This window comes from Cornus florida, unplaced genomic scaffold, assembly GCF_030987335.1.
Source record: "Cornus florida cultivar Cherokee Brave unplaced genomic scaffold, ASM3098733v1 CherokeeBrave_3.0.0_Hap2_Chr02, whole genome shotgun sequence".
Classification (NCBI taxonomy): Eukaryota; Viridiplantae; Streptophyta; class Magnoliopsida; order Cornales; family Cornaceae; genus Cornus; species Cornus florida.
The window spans coordinates 29,723,016-29,739,881 of NW_026775572.1; the positions used below are offsets into that span (position 1 = coordinate 29,723,016).

Sequence of the window (16,866 nt, forward strand, 5' to 3'; positions counted from 1 at the left end):
TTCCCACCTTTAGCTTCATTTGCTTTCTTCTTTCTCCACTTTGCTCCTTTCTTTGTTTTATCCCAGAATTGCTTCAATTAAGCTCTTATTTGGCTGAGTTAGCTTATTTTCAGGATAAGTGCCTGAAAATGGAAATAATACGAAATTAATCTAAAACGGTAAAGTAAGATAGATAAAGGTGCTAGAATGCCTAAGCTTAAGGGGTTTAAATACGCACTTTTCAGCGCTCATCATACACCTTACCATAATGCAACTGCTGCGGCACCTGTCCCTGAGGCTGTGGCAGTGCTAGTAAAGCCGGATATGTCTGTCCCTAAATCCGTGAAACTTGTGAAGCGGGTAAAGGTATTGGCGCCCTCTGCTCCTGTTGCACATGCTGTCCCTGTCCCTGTCCTGCTTTAGGACACTGCCGAGAAAAATGACCATATTCTCCACAAGTATAGCAACTACCGTGGAAAGTACCAAATGGCCTTCTTTGTCGATTAGCCGGTGATTGACCATATCCTGCCTGTGGTCCCCCATTCTGCTGCCTCTGAATAGGTGCCCCATTCCTGTGAGCATCTGAACCACCCTTGTGCTTATTCTAAGGCTGTTGTCCCTAGAATTTGCCCTTATCATTCTGTTGGTATCCATTGCCATTCCCTTTCTCAGCTGACTGATTAGCAAAGTCTCTATCACCCCACTTCTCACCCTTAGCCTGTCTGAAATCCACGGTCAACTGATATTACTGTAAAGCGGTGTCTACCACCTGAGCGTAAGTAATGTAGGCTGGACTACCTGTAATAACTCGCTTATTAGACCACATCAGTCCCTTAACAAAATTATTGCGCTTCTTCTCCTCTCTATCCACCTCCTCTAGAGTAAAAGAGATAAATGCGTGAACTGCTGCTTATACTCTGCCACCGTCATGTTCCCCTGCTGCAGATTAAGAAACTCAGTCTTCATAACTGCCCTGACTGCATAAGGAAAATACTTATCATCAAAACGAGTACTGAACTGATCATAAGTCAATGACATCCTCTCCTCTGTAGTGGTAACTGACTCCCACCACTATAGTGCATCTCCGACCAGCTTGAAGGTAGCAACCATCTGCTTTTGAACCTCCGTGCACTGAACTAAACGAAGATGTCACTCGATGTCCTGTTTCCACTGATGAGCTATTTTTGCATCGGTGGAGCCTGAGAACTCAAGTGGGCTCCCCTTTATAAAAAACTTCTAGCCTTTTCCCAAGTGTCAACCTGAACAACCGGTGCTGGTATCGGTGCCTACTGAACCTGTGGCTGATTCCGAAGTGCAGTTGTTACCCCTGCTTCTATAGCCCGAGCAATGAGGTCATTGATATGAGGAGGATACTCTAGATCTCCTCCTTGATTCCGAGTCTGCTGAACTTCCTCCTGCACTTCCTGAAACTGACTATCATCATCCTGAAACCCAGGCATTTGCTGTTTTTCCTCCATCTGCTGACGTCGCAGGCGTTCTTGCTGCCTATGTGCCATTCTCCTCTATCGACTGTTCATGTTCTGTCCTCTTCTAGCATTAACCATGCTGTTAACATGGAAAGACAGACATCAATACAATTTAAACGAACCATAAATGAATACAATGAACCTAAACTTAAGCTCTAATCAAGAGAAAACGCTACGCAGAAGTCTGAATACGAAACATCCTAGAGATACTTAAACCTGGAGTGCTCTGATACTAACTGTGATACTCCTCAAATCCGAGACATGGATTGATCAAGCCCAAGCCCAAACTCGAGGGAATATCAAACAATTAATATATAAACGAACACAGAAAATAAGAAGATTTAGGAATTAAATGATGAAGCTGAAAAGAATTATTAAATATAAAATCCTTAAAACGTTAATGAATAATAATAATCCAATTCTCCAAAACCTCCAAGAGTATAACTCGGGAATCCATCTAGTGGACCCCTAAACAAAAATCCCAACTAAACTGAATAACTGAAAAATAAAATCCCAAACTAAAACATAGAGAAAAGTCATACGTAAACAGATGAATGAGTGACTGTCTCCGACAAGTACGATCAAGCTCTAAGGCTGGAATCGTTCCGTACCTGAAAAGAATATAAGAGTAGGTCAGGCCCACGAACAAGTTCTAATCTAACTGCAATCCATACAGTGACCCGATACGTAGATACATCCTAGATATCTCACAATATCTATCTAGTCCATAAATGTATATATATATATATATATATATATCCACACTAAGGGACATTCACTGGACTACAAAAGGGGTCACAACCTGAATAGAAGGCAACATGTAAAAATGCACCCAAAGATAAGCAGGAATACCTAAACCTAATAGGGTACACCTCAACCTATCATAGCCAGCTATGCAACCAGTGCATATACGCGCCCTGACTGACGACTCTGAGACTCAAGCTCATATCGTGGTACCATAATTATATATTTAAAGTCCGTCCAAAATCAGAATATGTCATTAAATTCTTCGTTGATCTGACATAATCTTTATAATCCAGTTAGTCACCCAACTTATGCAGTTGATCTGACCTAACCACAAATAACAACTAATCCGGGTAGTCATTCAACTTACTCAGTTGATCTGACTTACACCTAATCAGGATTCAATATTTTACAATCCATTCCTTTAGTCCAATAGGTTAGGTCTTAGCGTTTTGAGCTAAGTCATCCCTAGTATGCCACCGTCCCATACCGATACATATAATCCACAACATCCAGACAATTGACAGAATTTAATAAAATAATTCAGCAATTGTAATCCAACACACAAATCTAGATAATTGACAAAATATAAGTAAAATAATTCCTCAATTAAAATCCAGGTTAACTTCCACGTAAATTACAGAACCTAAATATTAATTCAGCAATTTAAGTCCAAAACCATGTAAACCATAAACATAAATAGCAGTTCAGCAACAAAAGTCCAAAACCATAATCCAGATAATTGCAGAATGATGTATAATATCTAAGCAATTAAATCCAATTCCTAATTCAGTTGTTTGCAGAAAAGGGACAAATATTTCCACAATTAAAATCTAGAGTATGCATAGGCCAAATCTGATAAATAATTGACCCTACTGTGCATCTAAATCAAGATTTAGAATTATGTTATAATCCGTTAAATCGCTAAATTAAAACTAAGTAACTAACTCCCCTCCAACCGTTAACAGCATGCAAAGTGGTTTTATTTCATACTGTTCGTTCAATTAATATAACGGATAACTTATGCAATTTGAGGTCTTATTAACATCTGGAGTTAAATATTTAAACCCTTTGTAAAGTCCCAGAACTGATCGTAAAGAACCAAACACTCAAACAGTACCTGTTAAAACTCCAGAACGCACAAAAAATGAGAGAGCCTACTCTCAGAACTTGGGAACAAGCTCCCTAAAGCATAGAGTCGACTCCATGCCTCTTGGAGCCGACTCAAAAGGGATTGGAGCCGGCTCTGGACTCCCCAGATCCGGCTCTGAAGTTAAGGGAGTTGGCTCCCTCTTTCATGGAGCCGACTCTCTCCCTCTCTGAGAGCCCCTGTTCGTTTCCGACCATCTACATCGACTCCGGCCTCTTCTAACCTTTCCGTTTGTTTTTAAAACTGATCCTAAGAGTCCTAAGTGAGTCCAGCATCACCCCAGACCATTTTTTTAAACCAGTTTGCATTATTAAGAACCTTAGAACACTTACCGATTTAACATGCTTAAGAAAACAAACACTGTACTCAAATTTACAAGAACTGTAACAGAGTTAATTCAAAGCATACAGATGATCAATTTAACATATAATAAACATGCAAGATTCAATTAATGATCAACTAAAACCCTAGAGACTATTTAGGTATGTACAAAACACAGGCCAACGGGAAAGAGAAAGAAAATAACTTGCCTGTGATTTCAGTTATGAAATCTCGGCGTCATCTCTAAGTTTCTGGCAATTACTGAATACCGTCAAGCCTTCTACTGCTCCGGCTTTAATCCACAATCAACCTCCTTGGCCCTCTCTATTTTCCTCTCAAGCCTCTAACTATTTCTCTCTGTCTGCAGTACGTGAATAGGGTTTTTAAAACCCTTGGCAAACTTAAACAGTAAACCTATAGGCACGAATAAAACCTAAGTCCAATTACTAATCTAAGACGGAAAACTAATTAAACTCTAGTCGGCCCATAAAATAAAACCTTATTTAATCCAAGTAAAACAAGTAATTTCTAATAAAAATACAATTAGTCAATTAAAGAAAAAAAAATACCATTAATTCCATTAAACAACACATGTAATGAAATACATTATTAAACACTTAAATAAAAACATATAACTAAAACAATTAACAATTTAGCAAAGAATCAAATAATCACACAAAAATGCAATAAAACCATAATTAAAATGCCGAGACTATCCTTTTAAAATTAGGAGTATTATATGTTGGCACACAAAACAAGTCCTCACATATGTCTCCACATCATCACGCATCTGAGGCCAATAGTAAGAATCTTCTAGGAGTGTTAGTGTGCGCCACATACTTGGGTGACCAGCCCATTTGGTGTCATGACACTCCCGTATTAGCTCATTTCGCAAGTTGCCCCATCTGGGCACAAAGAGTCGGTCATCTGTGGTGAGAAGTAAGTCATCCTTTAGCCAAAAACGCCGAGTCTTTCCTTCTTTAGCCAACTAAATGAGGCTTTTGGCTAGAGGGTCATGCTGTAACCCCTCCTTGATCGGCTCCACAAGAGGGTGATAGGGCCGACTAATAGCAATGAGCTCGGCCTTGTGACTAAGTGCATCCGCCATAACATTGGCCTTACCCGGCTTGTATTCAAAATGATAGGTGAACTACGCTAAAAAGTCCTGCCATTGAGCTTACTTAGGGCAAAACTTCTTCTGTGTCTAGAAATAGCTAGTTGCAACATTATTCATTTTAATCACAAATTGTGTCCCGAGCAAGTAGTGCCTCCAAGTACGTAGGCAATGGATGATCGCCATCATTTCTTTCTTTTGCACTGTATAGCGCCGTTCAGTGTCATTAAACTTACGGCTCTCATAAGCTATAGGGTGTTCTTACTGTATCAACACGCCCTAAATAACAAAGTCTGATGCATCCGTGTGCACCTCATATGGCTTGGAGTGGTCGGGCAAACTAAGTACCGGCTCCTCCGTGACTACCCTCTTCAAGTCATCAAATGCCCCCTGGCATGACTCTGTCCAACTCTAAGCGCACACCTTCTTAAGACGGTCTGTCAATGAAGCTGCTCTCACCGAGTAACCCTTAATAAAACGGCGGTAGTAGTTGACAAGCCCAAGGAATGAGCGTAGTTCTGTCACCTTAGTGGGCGATTCCCACTCTTGAATAGCCTTCACATTTGTCTCATCCATCATCAACTTGCCATCCTGTATCTTATGCCCTATGAACAACACCTCCTCTTGGGCAAAAAAACATTTCTCTATCTTCACATATAGGTTGTTCTCCCATAAGACTTGGAAGACCGCCCTCAAGTGCTGCACGTGCTCTTTTAGAGTGGTGCTATATACAACAATGTCATCTAAGTACACCACCACAAAGCGATCCAAGTAGGGATAGAAGAGTTTGTTCATCAAAGTACAGAAAGTAGCAGGTGCATTGGTTAGACCAAATGGCATAACAAGAAACTCATAAGAGCTATACCTCATCACACATGTAGTCTTAGGCTCATCCCCGTCCACTATCCGCACCTAGTAGTACCCCGAGCGCAAGTCTAGCTTAGTGAAGTAGCGTGCTCCACCAAGCTGATAAAAAAGATCGGCAATGAGAGGGATGGCATACTTGTTCTTGATTAGCGCCCAGTAGTCGATGCACATGCTCAAGGACCTGTCCTTCTTCCTCTGGAACAGCACCAGTACACCATATGGGGCCTTCGAGGGTCGAATATAGCGCGCATCCAATAGCTCATTGAGTTACCTTCGCAACTCCTCCAACTTTGGGGGTGCTATCCGGTAAGGCACCAAAGCAGGGGGTTTAAAACCTGGTTCTAGCTCAATCTTATGATCCACCTCCCTCCTAGATGGAAGCTTCTTGGGCAGCTCCTTAGACATCATGTCAGTGTACTAGTCTAGTACGGCTCGTATCTCCTTAGACACCTCTTCTTGTAGGGAAGGGACTAGCTCATCATCAAGCGTCTCCATCAGCGTAGCAAGATAGCTAGTCTCTCCTTTCTTGAAGCCCTTCTTGAACTGCATAGCTGACAAGGCTTGGGCTTCCAACTTGGCGCCTCGCTCCACCGGCACCATGCATGTTGTGTTGCCTTCCATAATACACATAATGTTAGCAAAAGGAATGGGGAAAACTCTCACCTTATCTAAGAATTCCAACCCAAAGACTAGCTTAAAGTCGTCTATGGGTACCACTGATAGGTCCACGTGGCCACCCCACTTACTAATGCATGCCTTGACGCCGTGTGCCATGTCATGTATAGCCTTTGCCGCTGAGTTAACTGCCTTCATAGAGCCTCCTTCTTTGCTATACTTGAGTCCCAACCTCTTAGCCTCGTCAATGCTCATAAAGTTGTGGGATGCACCTGTGTCCACAAAAACACGTGTGGGCATCCCGTTGATGCTCACTTCCACGAATATTAACCCCTTAACTGTCGCCTTAAGGACTTCCATCTTAGCCTTGATGGAATTAAAGATTTGCAGTGAACCCATCTATGCCTCCTGTTATTGTTGTTGTTATTCCTCATAGTGGCTTGTCATGGCATTGAATGTCTTCCTCTTTAGGCAATCTCTCACCCAATGTGGCCAGTCACATATGAAGCATGAGCCCTTGGGCATGGGTGCTCCCTCCTTATTCTCCCTTCCTTCTTTGCCACCATAGCCACCACCTGGCTTATGGGACCAATCCTTGTGTGGTGCAACGCCCTTGTCTCTACCACCTTTATCGGCATACCACCCCTTGTCCTTGTCTTTATCCTTTGGTTTGGACGAGGGTTCCTTCTTGGACCTGAAATCAATAAAGGACTCCGCCTCTGTAACAACCGTGGTAAGGTCTTGCACGTTGTGCCACCTCAACTCCGTCTTGGCCCACAACTGCAAGCCGTCCATGAAAAAGAAAAGAGAGTCCTTGTCGGATAAATCCGGGATCTCAAGAGTTAAGTTAGTGAATTCCTTCACATAGTCCCGGATCAACCCAACCTATTTTAGCCATCGGAATCTGCCCCTGGTTTCATCCTCGTCATTCTCAGGATAAAAATGCTTCTTATTATGAAATCAGCCCAAGTATCAATTGAGACCGTACCTTTGCCCATGTTACCATACTTTTTCCTCCACCATAGTATGGCATGGTCGGTGAGGTACACGGTCGCCGTGCATATCTTGATGGTCTCATCTATTATGCCCGTAGCCTTGAAGTACTGCTCCATGCTGAAAAGGAAGTTCTCCAACTCCCTCGTTACTTGGTTCCCACCATATATAGCACTTAGGCTTGGGAATATCAACCCGGGGTGCTACTACCCCCGTAGTAACTGTGCCGGACGCCACCGCCCGCTTGCACAATGTCAAATCCGCTTGCATTTCCTCCATTTGCTCGCGGAAGGTGCCAAGCTCTCAATCAACATAGCCACGTAGGGTGGCAAACTCGCCTAACATAAGTTCCCGAAGTGCTTGGAGCTCCTGCCGAAAGTCACCACTTAAGGCATTGAGTGACCCTTTGACAGCATTTTGGACCTCAGCATCCTTCAGCTCCAGCTCGTCCATGCGCTGGTGAGCATCCTCAAGCCGCCCCATCACGTTGGCCATAGACTCCTCCACGTTTGCCAAGTGTGTCTCAAAGCCTGCAACGATGTCCTTCGACTTAGTCCTTGTCCTCGGTCTAACTAGAAGGTGATTTTCCTCCCTTCCACGCTGCTCCTCCTCCTGGACGTTAGTCATGTCTAAGTGCTTCACCATAGCTTCCTCCACACAAGGTGTGACGCCTCACGACCTTAGCTCTGATACCAACTGTCATGGGGTTGGACCTTTCCAAGCTCGCATGCTGCCTTAGACACTTTCAAGCCCTCTTGAAGCGCTAAGTTAGCCTACCCGAGTATGCTAGCTTAGTGAAAACTAAGGCTAAACAAGTGTTTTGCTTACTTAAGTGTGTAGGAAGAGATGTAGGCAAGTGAACTAGAGAGTTTGGGAATGTATAAACACTTGTATTACTTGAGAGGAGATTGCAACTTAGGTTGTTTGGTGATGAGCAAATGAATTCCCACCTCCTGTTTATAGGCCTTTGGCCCTTACAAAAATATTCTAGATGTATACAAATGTGTGGCCTAGAATAAATGTCTAGAATCCTCCAAGGAACTATCTACACAATTCTAGAATATACAATATACAAGACAAGTCTAGAAAATTCTATACAACTCTAGAAAAGTCTAGAAAAGGTTAAATAACTCCACACTAATTTAGAAAATTCCAGAAAGTTTCATACTTGTGTACGGAAGTGTAGAAAGCTCTAGGTCCATGTAAGCTATCATGTCATCGTCTGCAGGAAGTCTGCGTAGCGCCTACGTGGCATAACCTCTTAGTTGTAGGGAGTGACAATATGCTTGGTGATGCACTAAATCCTCATTGTCCACGGTCACACATGCATATAACTAAACCATATCAAGCAAAAAATTACCTAAATTCAAAATTCAAACTTTAGAGAGATCAAAAATATAATTGTAGTATTAGATGTATATGTAAAAATAAAAATAAAAATAAAAATAAAAATAAAATAAAAAAGAGGTCATCTCACGTCAAGCAGTGTGGGCATAATAAATAAAGTACTCCAACTTACACCTATATTTTGTCTCTGTCTATATAATTTAAGATTGCCATAAATAACTTTCCAAAAAAAAAGATTGCCATAAATAAATTCCTGTCCATCAATTATGCAAGACTGCCATAAATAAAGAAACTTGCACTTATATCTCTCCATCTTTTATATGTGGAAAAGGACACTTTTACCCACATGGTTAAACGTTGTTTTCTCTTCTTGGACAAAAATAAATAAATAAATAAATAAAAATTAAGAGTGATAATTTGTATTGAAATCGACTTAAGAGTACTTTAATAAACAAGTCAACCCGAATACAATCTATCTGTTTAATAATTGTGTTAGGCACCCTTAATATTAATCCGACCTATTTATTAAATATGTTTAGCGTATTTTAATGATTAATTTGTCAAAATCAGATAAATAAAAAAAAATTCAGTCTCAATCTAATCAAATTACTAAATAGTCTCTAATTTAGAAAATAGTAAATTAAAAAACACAAACTTAAATAGTTATTACAAAACTCAATTAATAATGATGTATATTTTTGTGAGTGTTTATGCTGAAATGACCTAAATTTTCATAGTTAAATGGGTAAAAACACTAAGGATGTTGTTGAATACATGCGCCAAATCTTAAGAGAGGTCAAAGTAATAAACGCTAAATGATCTATAAATATATAATTTGTTCAAACTTCATAAAAGGTTGGTATAATTTATCTTAAATAATAATATAACAATGTTATATATAGTATTTTTTTTTGGGTTGGGGGAGGGGATGTCATTTGTTATGCATAGCATTTCATGTCAGCATAAAAAAAAACTATTTTTTTTTTAATTATTATTATTGCATCTTATTTGTATCATTCTTGTCATGATCTCAACCAAACGGAGTTCATATGAATTTCTCCCCTTTTCTTTTAAATCTTCTTCTTCTCATATCATGGCAAATTATTTGTCTGTCTTCGAGGTCATAGAAAATTTCAGAACCAATTATATGATGACTTTAGTGTACGTATTTATCATTTATTTATGTCAATTTAGTTTTCATCCTTCAAAGTAAAAGAGCAATAGCCAAACCAATTTCTTGTTCTATCAAGATAAGAAAGTGGCATTGCTTCTTTATTTTTATTTAGTAGTCTTTTTCTTATATAAACTGTTTTCTTCTTCTTTTGACATAAAAAGAAAAAGAATAGAAGTTAAAAAGAGGTTATTATTAAATCTTGTCACATATTTTATATGGAAATTGGAGGAGGTCAGGGGCTAATCCCTTGACTCGTATTGATGAGAAATTGACTCTAATAGTTCGAGTCTGGGTCGTGTCTCAGTCCCAATGTGACTGATCATCTTCTCGACGAACTACTCATCATTGTCTTGATAATTATTGCCTCAACAACTAGCTAATCAAATCCTAAATGATGGTGTCAATATAGTTAGTCATAGAACCCAAATACTGGATCTAATCCTTCAAGAAAAGTAATTAAATCATATGTACCAGTCATTTTAATCTCACAAATACTCCATTTTCACAGATTTTTTTTATTGGCAAAGACGATAATGACCTAACATATATATCATCCCTTCATTATAGTTTTACTCCTTCAGTTAAATGTTAAGGTCCTAAAAAATTGTAAAATAGATTATATAAATGACCGAGAATGCCCAGAATCAAGAACCATCATCATATTATATGACAACTTATTTATATTCTTAACCACCGGCCACTAGTTTAATGGTATAATATCTCTCCTAGGGTGGGCTAATTTTATCTTTGAATGAAATTATTATTTTTCTACTTTTTATTGATCATGATGTGTCATGATAAGATTATGTCACATATGTGGTGTAAATGATCCAAGTGTTGTCCTTTACCATCCCTACTACAAACATGTTTATATTCGTTGGCATGTCTCTCACCTCAATGAGACTGGAATTCTCTATATTTTGTGTACAATCATTTAAGTATATTACTTTATAAATCTATTCCAGAGCAAACATCCCCATCTTTAAAGAGGATGAGAGAGGGATTCGAGTATGACTTGAGCAAAATGTGTGTATTCATCACGTGTGTTTCTTGTCAAGCTAAAAAATTAAAAATAATTAAAAATAAAACCAAGTCCATCCCATGATGGCTAATGATAGATTATTTCATATCAAACTTTTCTCCGGAAATTATTTCTTAACTAAATAATTCGTAGGCAAATACTTCATTTTCCTCTCCACAGGGTTTCTGTTAAACCCTAACATCTCAAAATCAAAATTCTCATTGGCAGATTTGAATTCTTGTAAGTTATGGACACGTCCAAAAAGTGTCTCCTTGTATCCCTAGTGTATCCAATTTGTTTTTAAAAAAAGGAAATTTAAAATTCGGTTACTTCTTGGTCGTATCTTTGTCAAACATGTGTTAAATATGGGGGGAAGAATTTGTGTTTTCTAAGTGCAGAGACATGTTCATTTGAGGACTGAGATTCATCATTCATGTGCAGATAGAATAATAAGCAGTTGCAAGAAAACACAAAATTTTGATGTGTTTGAAACTTCATACTGCATTGGGTTTGCATATCACAGAAGGAGAATGACACACGGTCTCTTCTCTTCTAGTCTTTCCATATGTCCATACTTAATTGTCTATCTCAATAAATGTCACATGCATACAACCTTAGAAGAGAAGGAATGATAATTTGATATATATTTTGTAGAGCATTTGCAATGTAAAGAATTCTCAGCACCTAAAATCATACACTACGACCTGAATTTATGCTCAATATATCCATCAACCAACACTGATTAGTTGTACATGGTATACTTGTACTCATGCCTTGCTCCTTCGCTTTCTCTAGTGTCTGATCCTCTCGGGTGTCCTATTCATTCATTCCATGTTCTCATGATTGTGTACTATGAAGGTGGTGAAACCCTCACATACAATCTCTTAAATACCATGTTAGTGGGAGTAATAGGAATTAAGCCTAAAGGTTATGTTAGTGTGAGTAATTGAGCACTTAAATGTAATTGTTACACCTATGTTCATGTGGCCTATATATTCATGTACTCTAGTTAAATAATAGTAGAAGTGGAATAAAATAATTTTTCAAGTATTCCACCATATCATTCACTTCCAAAATATTATTGAGTGTTGTGTGTATCTAGGTCACTATTTCCAACAAAGTAGTATCAAAGTAAAACTAAAAAGTGGTATTATAGCAAAAGCCAACAAAGTGGTATCAGAGCCAAATTTCATGTTCAGAGTCTAGACGATCCTGAAGGCCTGACGAAATTGATCCTAAAAGATTCAACATTTTGAGAAAAACATGTGTTCTCCTTGATGATGATGAAGATGGGAAAATTTATTTTCTTAGTGAGAAGATGATGTTATCTAATTACAAGAGAATGAGAATCATCATGACTTTATACCTCAAAGCATGTGATTTATGGGATGTTGTTGGAGAAGAGCCAAAGAATGGCATGTCCAACAAGTTTCGTGAAAATAATAATAATAATAAAAGAAGGCATTTGTGGTATTGCAAAAGGCAATACATCAAGAAATTTGGGAGTATTTTGGAGAGTCCAAAACTTCAAGTTGTGTTTGGAAGATGCTCGAGACCATCGTTTCCAATCATAGAGGTGAATCACTACCCATGGAGTATTGGGTACAATACTTTGAGGATGATGAGTTTACGAAAACTGATTATAAAAGTTTAGAAGACAAATTTGTGGAGAAGGAAGAGGCTTATAACACAAATGAAGTTGAAGAAATTGAAAATTCAAAAGTTGAAGGCCAAGTGAAATGGTGAATAAGGAAGAGATAAAGAAAGGTGTTGAAGAAGGGATTGAAAAAGTGAAAGAGATTGAAGTGGAAAGAGAAATTAAAGAAGAAGAAAGTGCTAAAGAAGAGGCAAAAGTTGATGAAATTGGTGAGTTAATAATTTCAGGTATGGTTCCAAATTCCAATTTCAAAGAAGTTAGATATAACTTATTTGATCAAATTTTGATTTCTTCATATTCATCTCAATTGGAAAACGAAATCAAATATTATGATAATTATGTTCATGTTGTGGAGAATGACAAACTTCTCTTAAAGAAAGTTGTTCCAAAGAAGTATGAAATTGAAGCTCAAGATGATAAAAAAATTCTCAAATTATTTTTTAAAAAATAGTTTGGAGAATTTTGTAATTGACACAGGTTGGGTGAATATGGAGTCATTTTTTTACTCTAAAGAAGCAGCACGTGTGAAGTGGAAGAGTCATAAAAAATTCAAGAAGAAAAAATATAGATGGTGCTTTTGTATAAAGAGGATCAGATATGATTGTGTGAAGACATCAAACAAGCATTTGAAGATTTTTCACAAGTCATATACATCAATGGAAATGGCCAAGAAGATTGTTGTAGTTGAAGGAAGTGGAACTCAAGACAAAGTAACAAACTTTTGATCAAGCCCTCAAGATCAATAAGAAGCTTACTTTCAAGTTACAAAATCAAATTTAAAGGGGGGAGTTGAAAATAAACTTGATTTTAGAATTTTAGTATTAATTAATATTTTAAAGTATTTGGTATACATGATGCATGCATGTATTCATTTCATGTTAGTAGGGTAGTAAATAGTCTTGATGGTGAAGGTTATGCAAAATGAAGAGATGTGAGAATTAAACCTCCTACATACCATGTTAGTGGGAGTTATTAAGCACTTAAATGTAATTGTTACATCTATGTCACGTGGTCTATATATATTCATGTGTTTTAGTTAAGTAATAATAAAGTGGAATAAAATAACTGTTACACCATGTCGCCAATATATTCTTAATTGAGTACCAGAGCCTGAGAAATGACGATGATACAGACTTTTTGAGAGAAGAGGCTGATACTCTGCACATCAGGCCCTACCAACCTGATGCTTCAGCGGTTGACCATTTCAATCTGCTTGACGAAGTTGATGCTCAGTACAATGATGGATGGTGGGTAGGTGTGATTTCCAAAGTTCTTAATGGCCCAAGGTACGTGGTTTACTTCGGGGAATCTAACGAGGAAATGGAGTACGAGGAAATGGAGTTCAAAGACGCTGATTTAAGGCTACATCAGGACTGGATTGATGGCAAATGGATCGTGGCTTCCAAGGCATGCATGCTACATGCTTTTAACAGACAGACTTGAATTTGATTGTGTGATGCAGGAAAAAAGGTTTTGGAATCTACATTTTCCGTTACTTGGGAAAAGGCAGTGTGATATATTAAGCAAACCAAACAAGTTTAAAAGGCAAGTAGACAGAGACAGTATGCATGGCCGGCTGGAGCCTTAGGCGGTCGCCCTAAGGCCCCGGCTTGTAGACTGTTTTAGTATTAGGCCCATAAGTTTTAATTCATCTTACATTCTTATGTTCCAATGTTACAAGTAGTTACGGATTTGGATGGGAATTGAAGTGTGTATAAATGGGTAGTTATGTAGCATTACCCAATAGTTTGGGTTTTTGGATAAATGGGCAACTGTCCACTGGTTATTGTTGATATCAGAGCTAAACTCAATCCTTAATCCGGTGTCACACTAAGCTTCCGGCCGGAAGGTGTCCGGATCTGACCCTGGATAGGCAAGATAGTCCGATCACAACGAATATTACCTAACGACTTAAACTTTTGAATAAATGGGCGAGCGCACACCCTACCCTACAATTTTATTTATCCTGGTATTGAAATTTGATAAAACTTTTCATCTACTCCCAGTTTTTCACTACATTCCTACCTTTTTTACTATACTCCTAATTTTTATCCATTCTCTCTATTACTTTTTTATATATCCTCATCTCTACTCACGTTTTTTTTCCCCCTCCTCATTAGTCTCTCCATTGAACTAAAATCATACCCATATTTCTCTCATTTCATCTCTCTCTTTTTCTCTTTTAATCTCTCACATCTTTTAGTATTTTTGAACTCTTTCATATTTTGTTTTCTTTTGAACTTTTACTTTGTATGTTTCTCAATGTAATATTCCAAAAGATATGAAATTAGTATTTTGTTTCCAAGCTAATATATTTAATATTAAGACGCCACTTTTATACTTTTCACCTAAAGCCTCAAATTATATTGAGCAGGCCTGCAAGCATGAGAGCAATATGTCCCAAGTTGTTGGCATTTTTCTGCTCTTGGTGCCCTTCTTTTGAGCTGGCTCTTCTGCATGGATCAAGTGTTCATAGTTAAATCTATATTTGTGGTGCCCTTCTTTTCTTTCTCAGTTCGAGTTTCAAATCTCAAGACCAACATATTTCCTCTTCTGTTTCAAGTTTTCACTGTTGAATCTGAATTTTCGTCTGAGTCACCGGTTGACTAACTGGGAATTGTTTTCAGGCCTTGAAATTGTAATTGACATGGAAGGTGCAAGCATAAAAGAGCTTCGCAACGAGTATCTGAGGTACCATGGAAGTGGTGTGTATTCTTTCATCCTAAGGTAGAAGCTTGACTACATTTCTATTCAAGGCCTCCAGTTACTGTTGCAATGTAGCATTTTTTTACCATTACACATTAGCCCTATATCGAATTTGCCTTTTCTAAAATTCAATTCGTTTCTGTCACTCTTCTGTGAAAATGCTAGCATAGTGGTGCTTTCTTACTTTCCAAAGTGAAAGATCGAAAGTTACATCTAGTCTCTGTAAGAGCATGTGGCTGCATGTTAAAATGATTCGGATGCTTAATACTATTTACTCTTACCAGAACATGGCAACATACTCAAGAAACAACCTTCAAGTAGATATATTCAAATATCTCTGCTATAAATACTTTGTAGCATCTTCAGATAAATATAGAACCCTATAATAATTTTAACCCTTAATTTCATAGAAGTCTAATTATAGAAAACATTCAGAAACATCAACAGAGAGATAATAAAAGGGCACTATTATTTTGGGTACATGAAACACTTTATCTTTTAATTAGCAGCTGGTGCTACACTTACACCTCCTTCACTCCATTAGTCACTCCATTGCTTTTCTTCATCTCCTTCACTCCTCCATTGACTCCATTAGTCACTCCATTGCTTTTCTTCACCTCCTTCACTCCATTAGTCACTCCATTGCTTTCCTTCACCTCCTTGGCCTCCTCAACCTCAAAAGCCGACACCGGAAAAGACCTGGATATACCTGTGGGAGTCTTGAAATTGATCTTTGTGGTAGGCGGATCGTCGTTGTGTATGTCACTCACTGTGATCCAAAGAAAGAGCTCCTTAGTCTTGACACCAGTCAGCTTCTTGATCTTGTTTGGGTCGGCGTAGGCAGTGATATCAGTTGCAAAGGACACAAGCCTGCCAACCTTGTCAAACTTGTGTTCAGTCTTCTTCTTCTGTTTGAGCCAAACAAATCCTGTGTCTTTGACATAACCACACTCTACTATGTTTTCCAAGGGTAGGAGGCCATTGGGCAAGCCTACTTCCTTGAGGAGGAGCTTTGTTTTCTCTTGGCAGATTTCATCTCCATAGTAGACCTCTGCATTGGCTTTGATCTCTTCTGTGACCAGAGACATTTTTTTTTTTTTTAGGTTTTGGGCTTGTTGGTTTTGCTGTTTGATGAGTTATAGCTAGGAATAGGACGTGATGGGATGGGATGGGATGGGAAGAACTGAAGAAGGGGTGTTATATAGTTGCAACACTACATATTTGCCATTCATTTTGTAGTGAACTACAAAATTGCCCTTGCCTCTGCTGAATATAAGAGAGTGATGTAGATATACCGTTGAATAGAAGAGAGACACTGATATATGTTGAATATGTTTTGTATATTTAAGTGTATATGAAACATGTATAGCTATACAAGGAGAGATATAAATAAGTTAGAGATCACTAACGGCTATACAATAATCACGATAACAATTTAGATAATAATTATAATATAATGTAATTATAGTAGCAATCTAAACAACGGTTATAATATAATCTAATTATGTTAACAGCCTTAGTGTTGCAACTATATAATATTTCTCAAAGGGTTTTTATTTTTAATTATTATTATTTAAATTTCCGCTTTATAGTTTATCACATTTTTTTTACAAAAAAAAATAAAAAAAACTATGACGGGAGTCCTCTCATGTGAGTTTATGTTGTCACTCATCAGATGAAAAGGCTATGAG

The 16,866-nt window shown here is 38.1% G+C and overlaps 1 protein-coding gene across 1 annotated transcript; it reads right to left on the reverse strand.

Moving 5' to 3' along the window:
* Positions 1 to 15,523: 15,523 nt before the first annotated feature.
* On the reverse strand, positions 15,524 to 16,393 carry LOC132286360 (uncharacterized). Its single transcript, XM_059788691.1, has one exon. The coding sequence runs from the start codon at positions 16,261 to 16,263 to the stop codon at positions 15,697 to 15,699; it is 567 nt and encodes a 188-aa protein (XP_059644674.1). The 5' UTR covers positions 16,264 to 16,393; the 3' UTR covers positions 15,524 to 15,696.
* Between the last annotated feature and the right edge of the window lie 473 nt (positions 16,394 to 16,866).

What these genes read in the sequence shown, in the direction of transcription:
- LOC132286360 (XM_059788691.1), bottom strand. Translation starts at nt 16,263, where the DNA reads ATGTCTCTGGTCACAGAAGAGATCAAAGCCAATGCAGAGGTCTACTAT.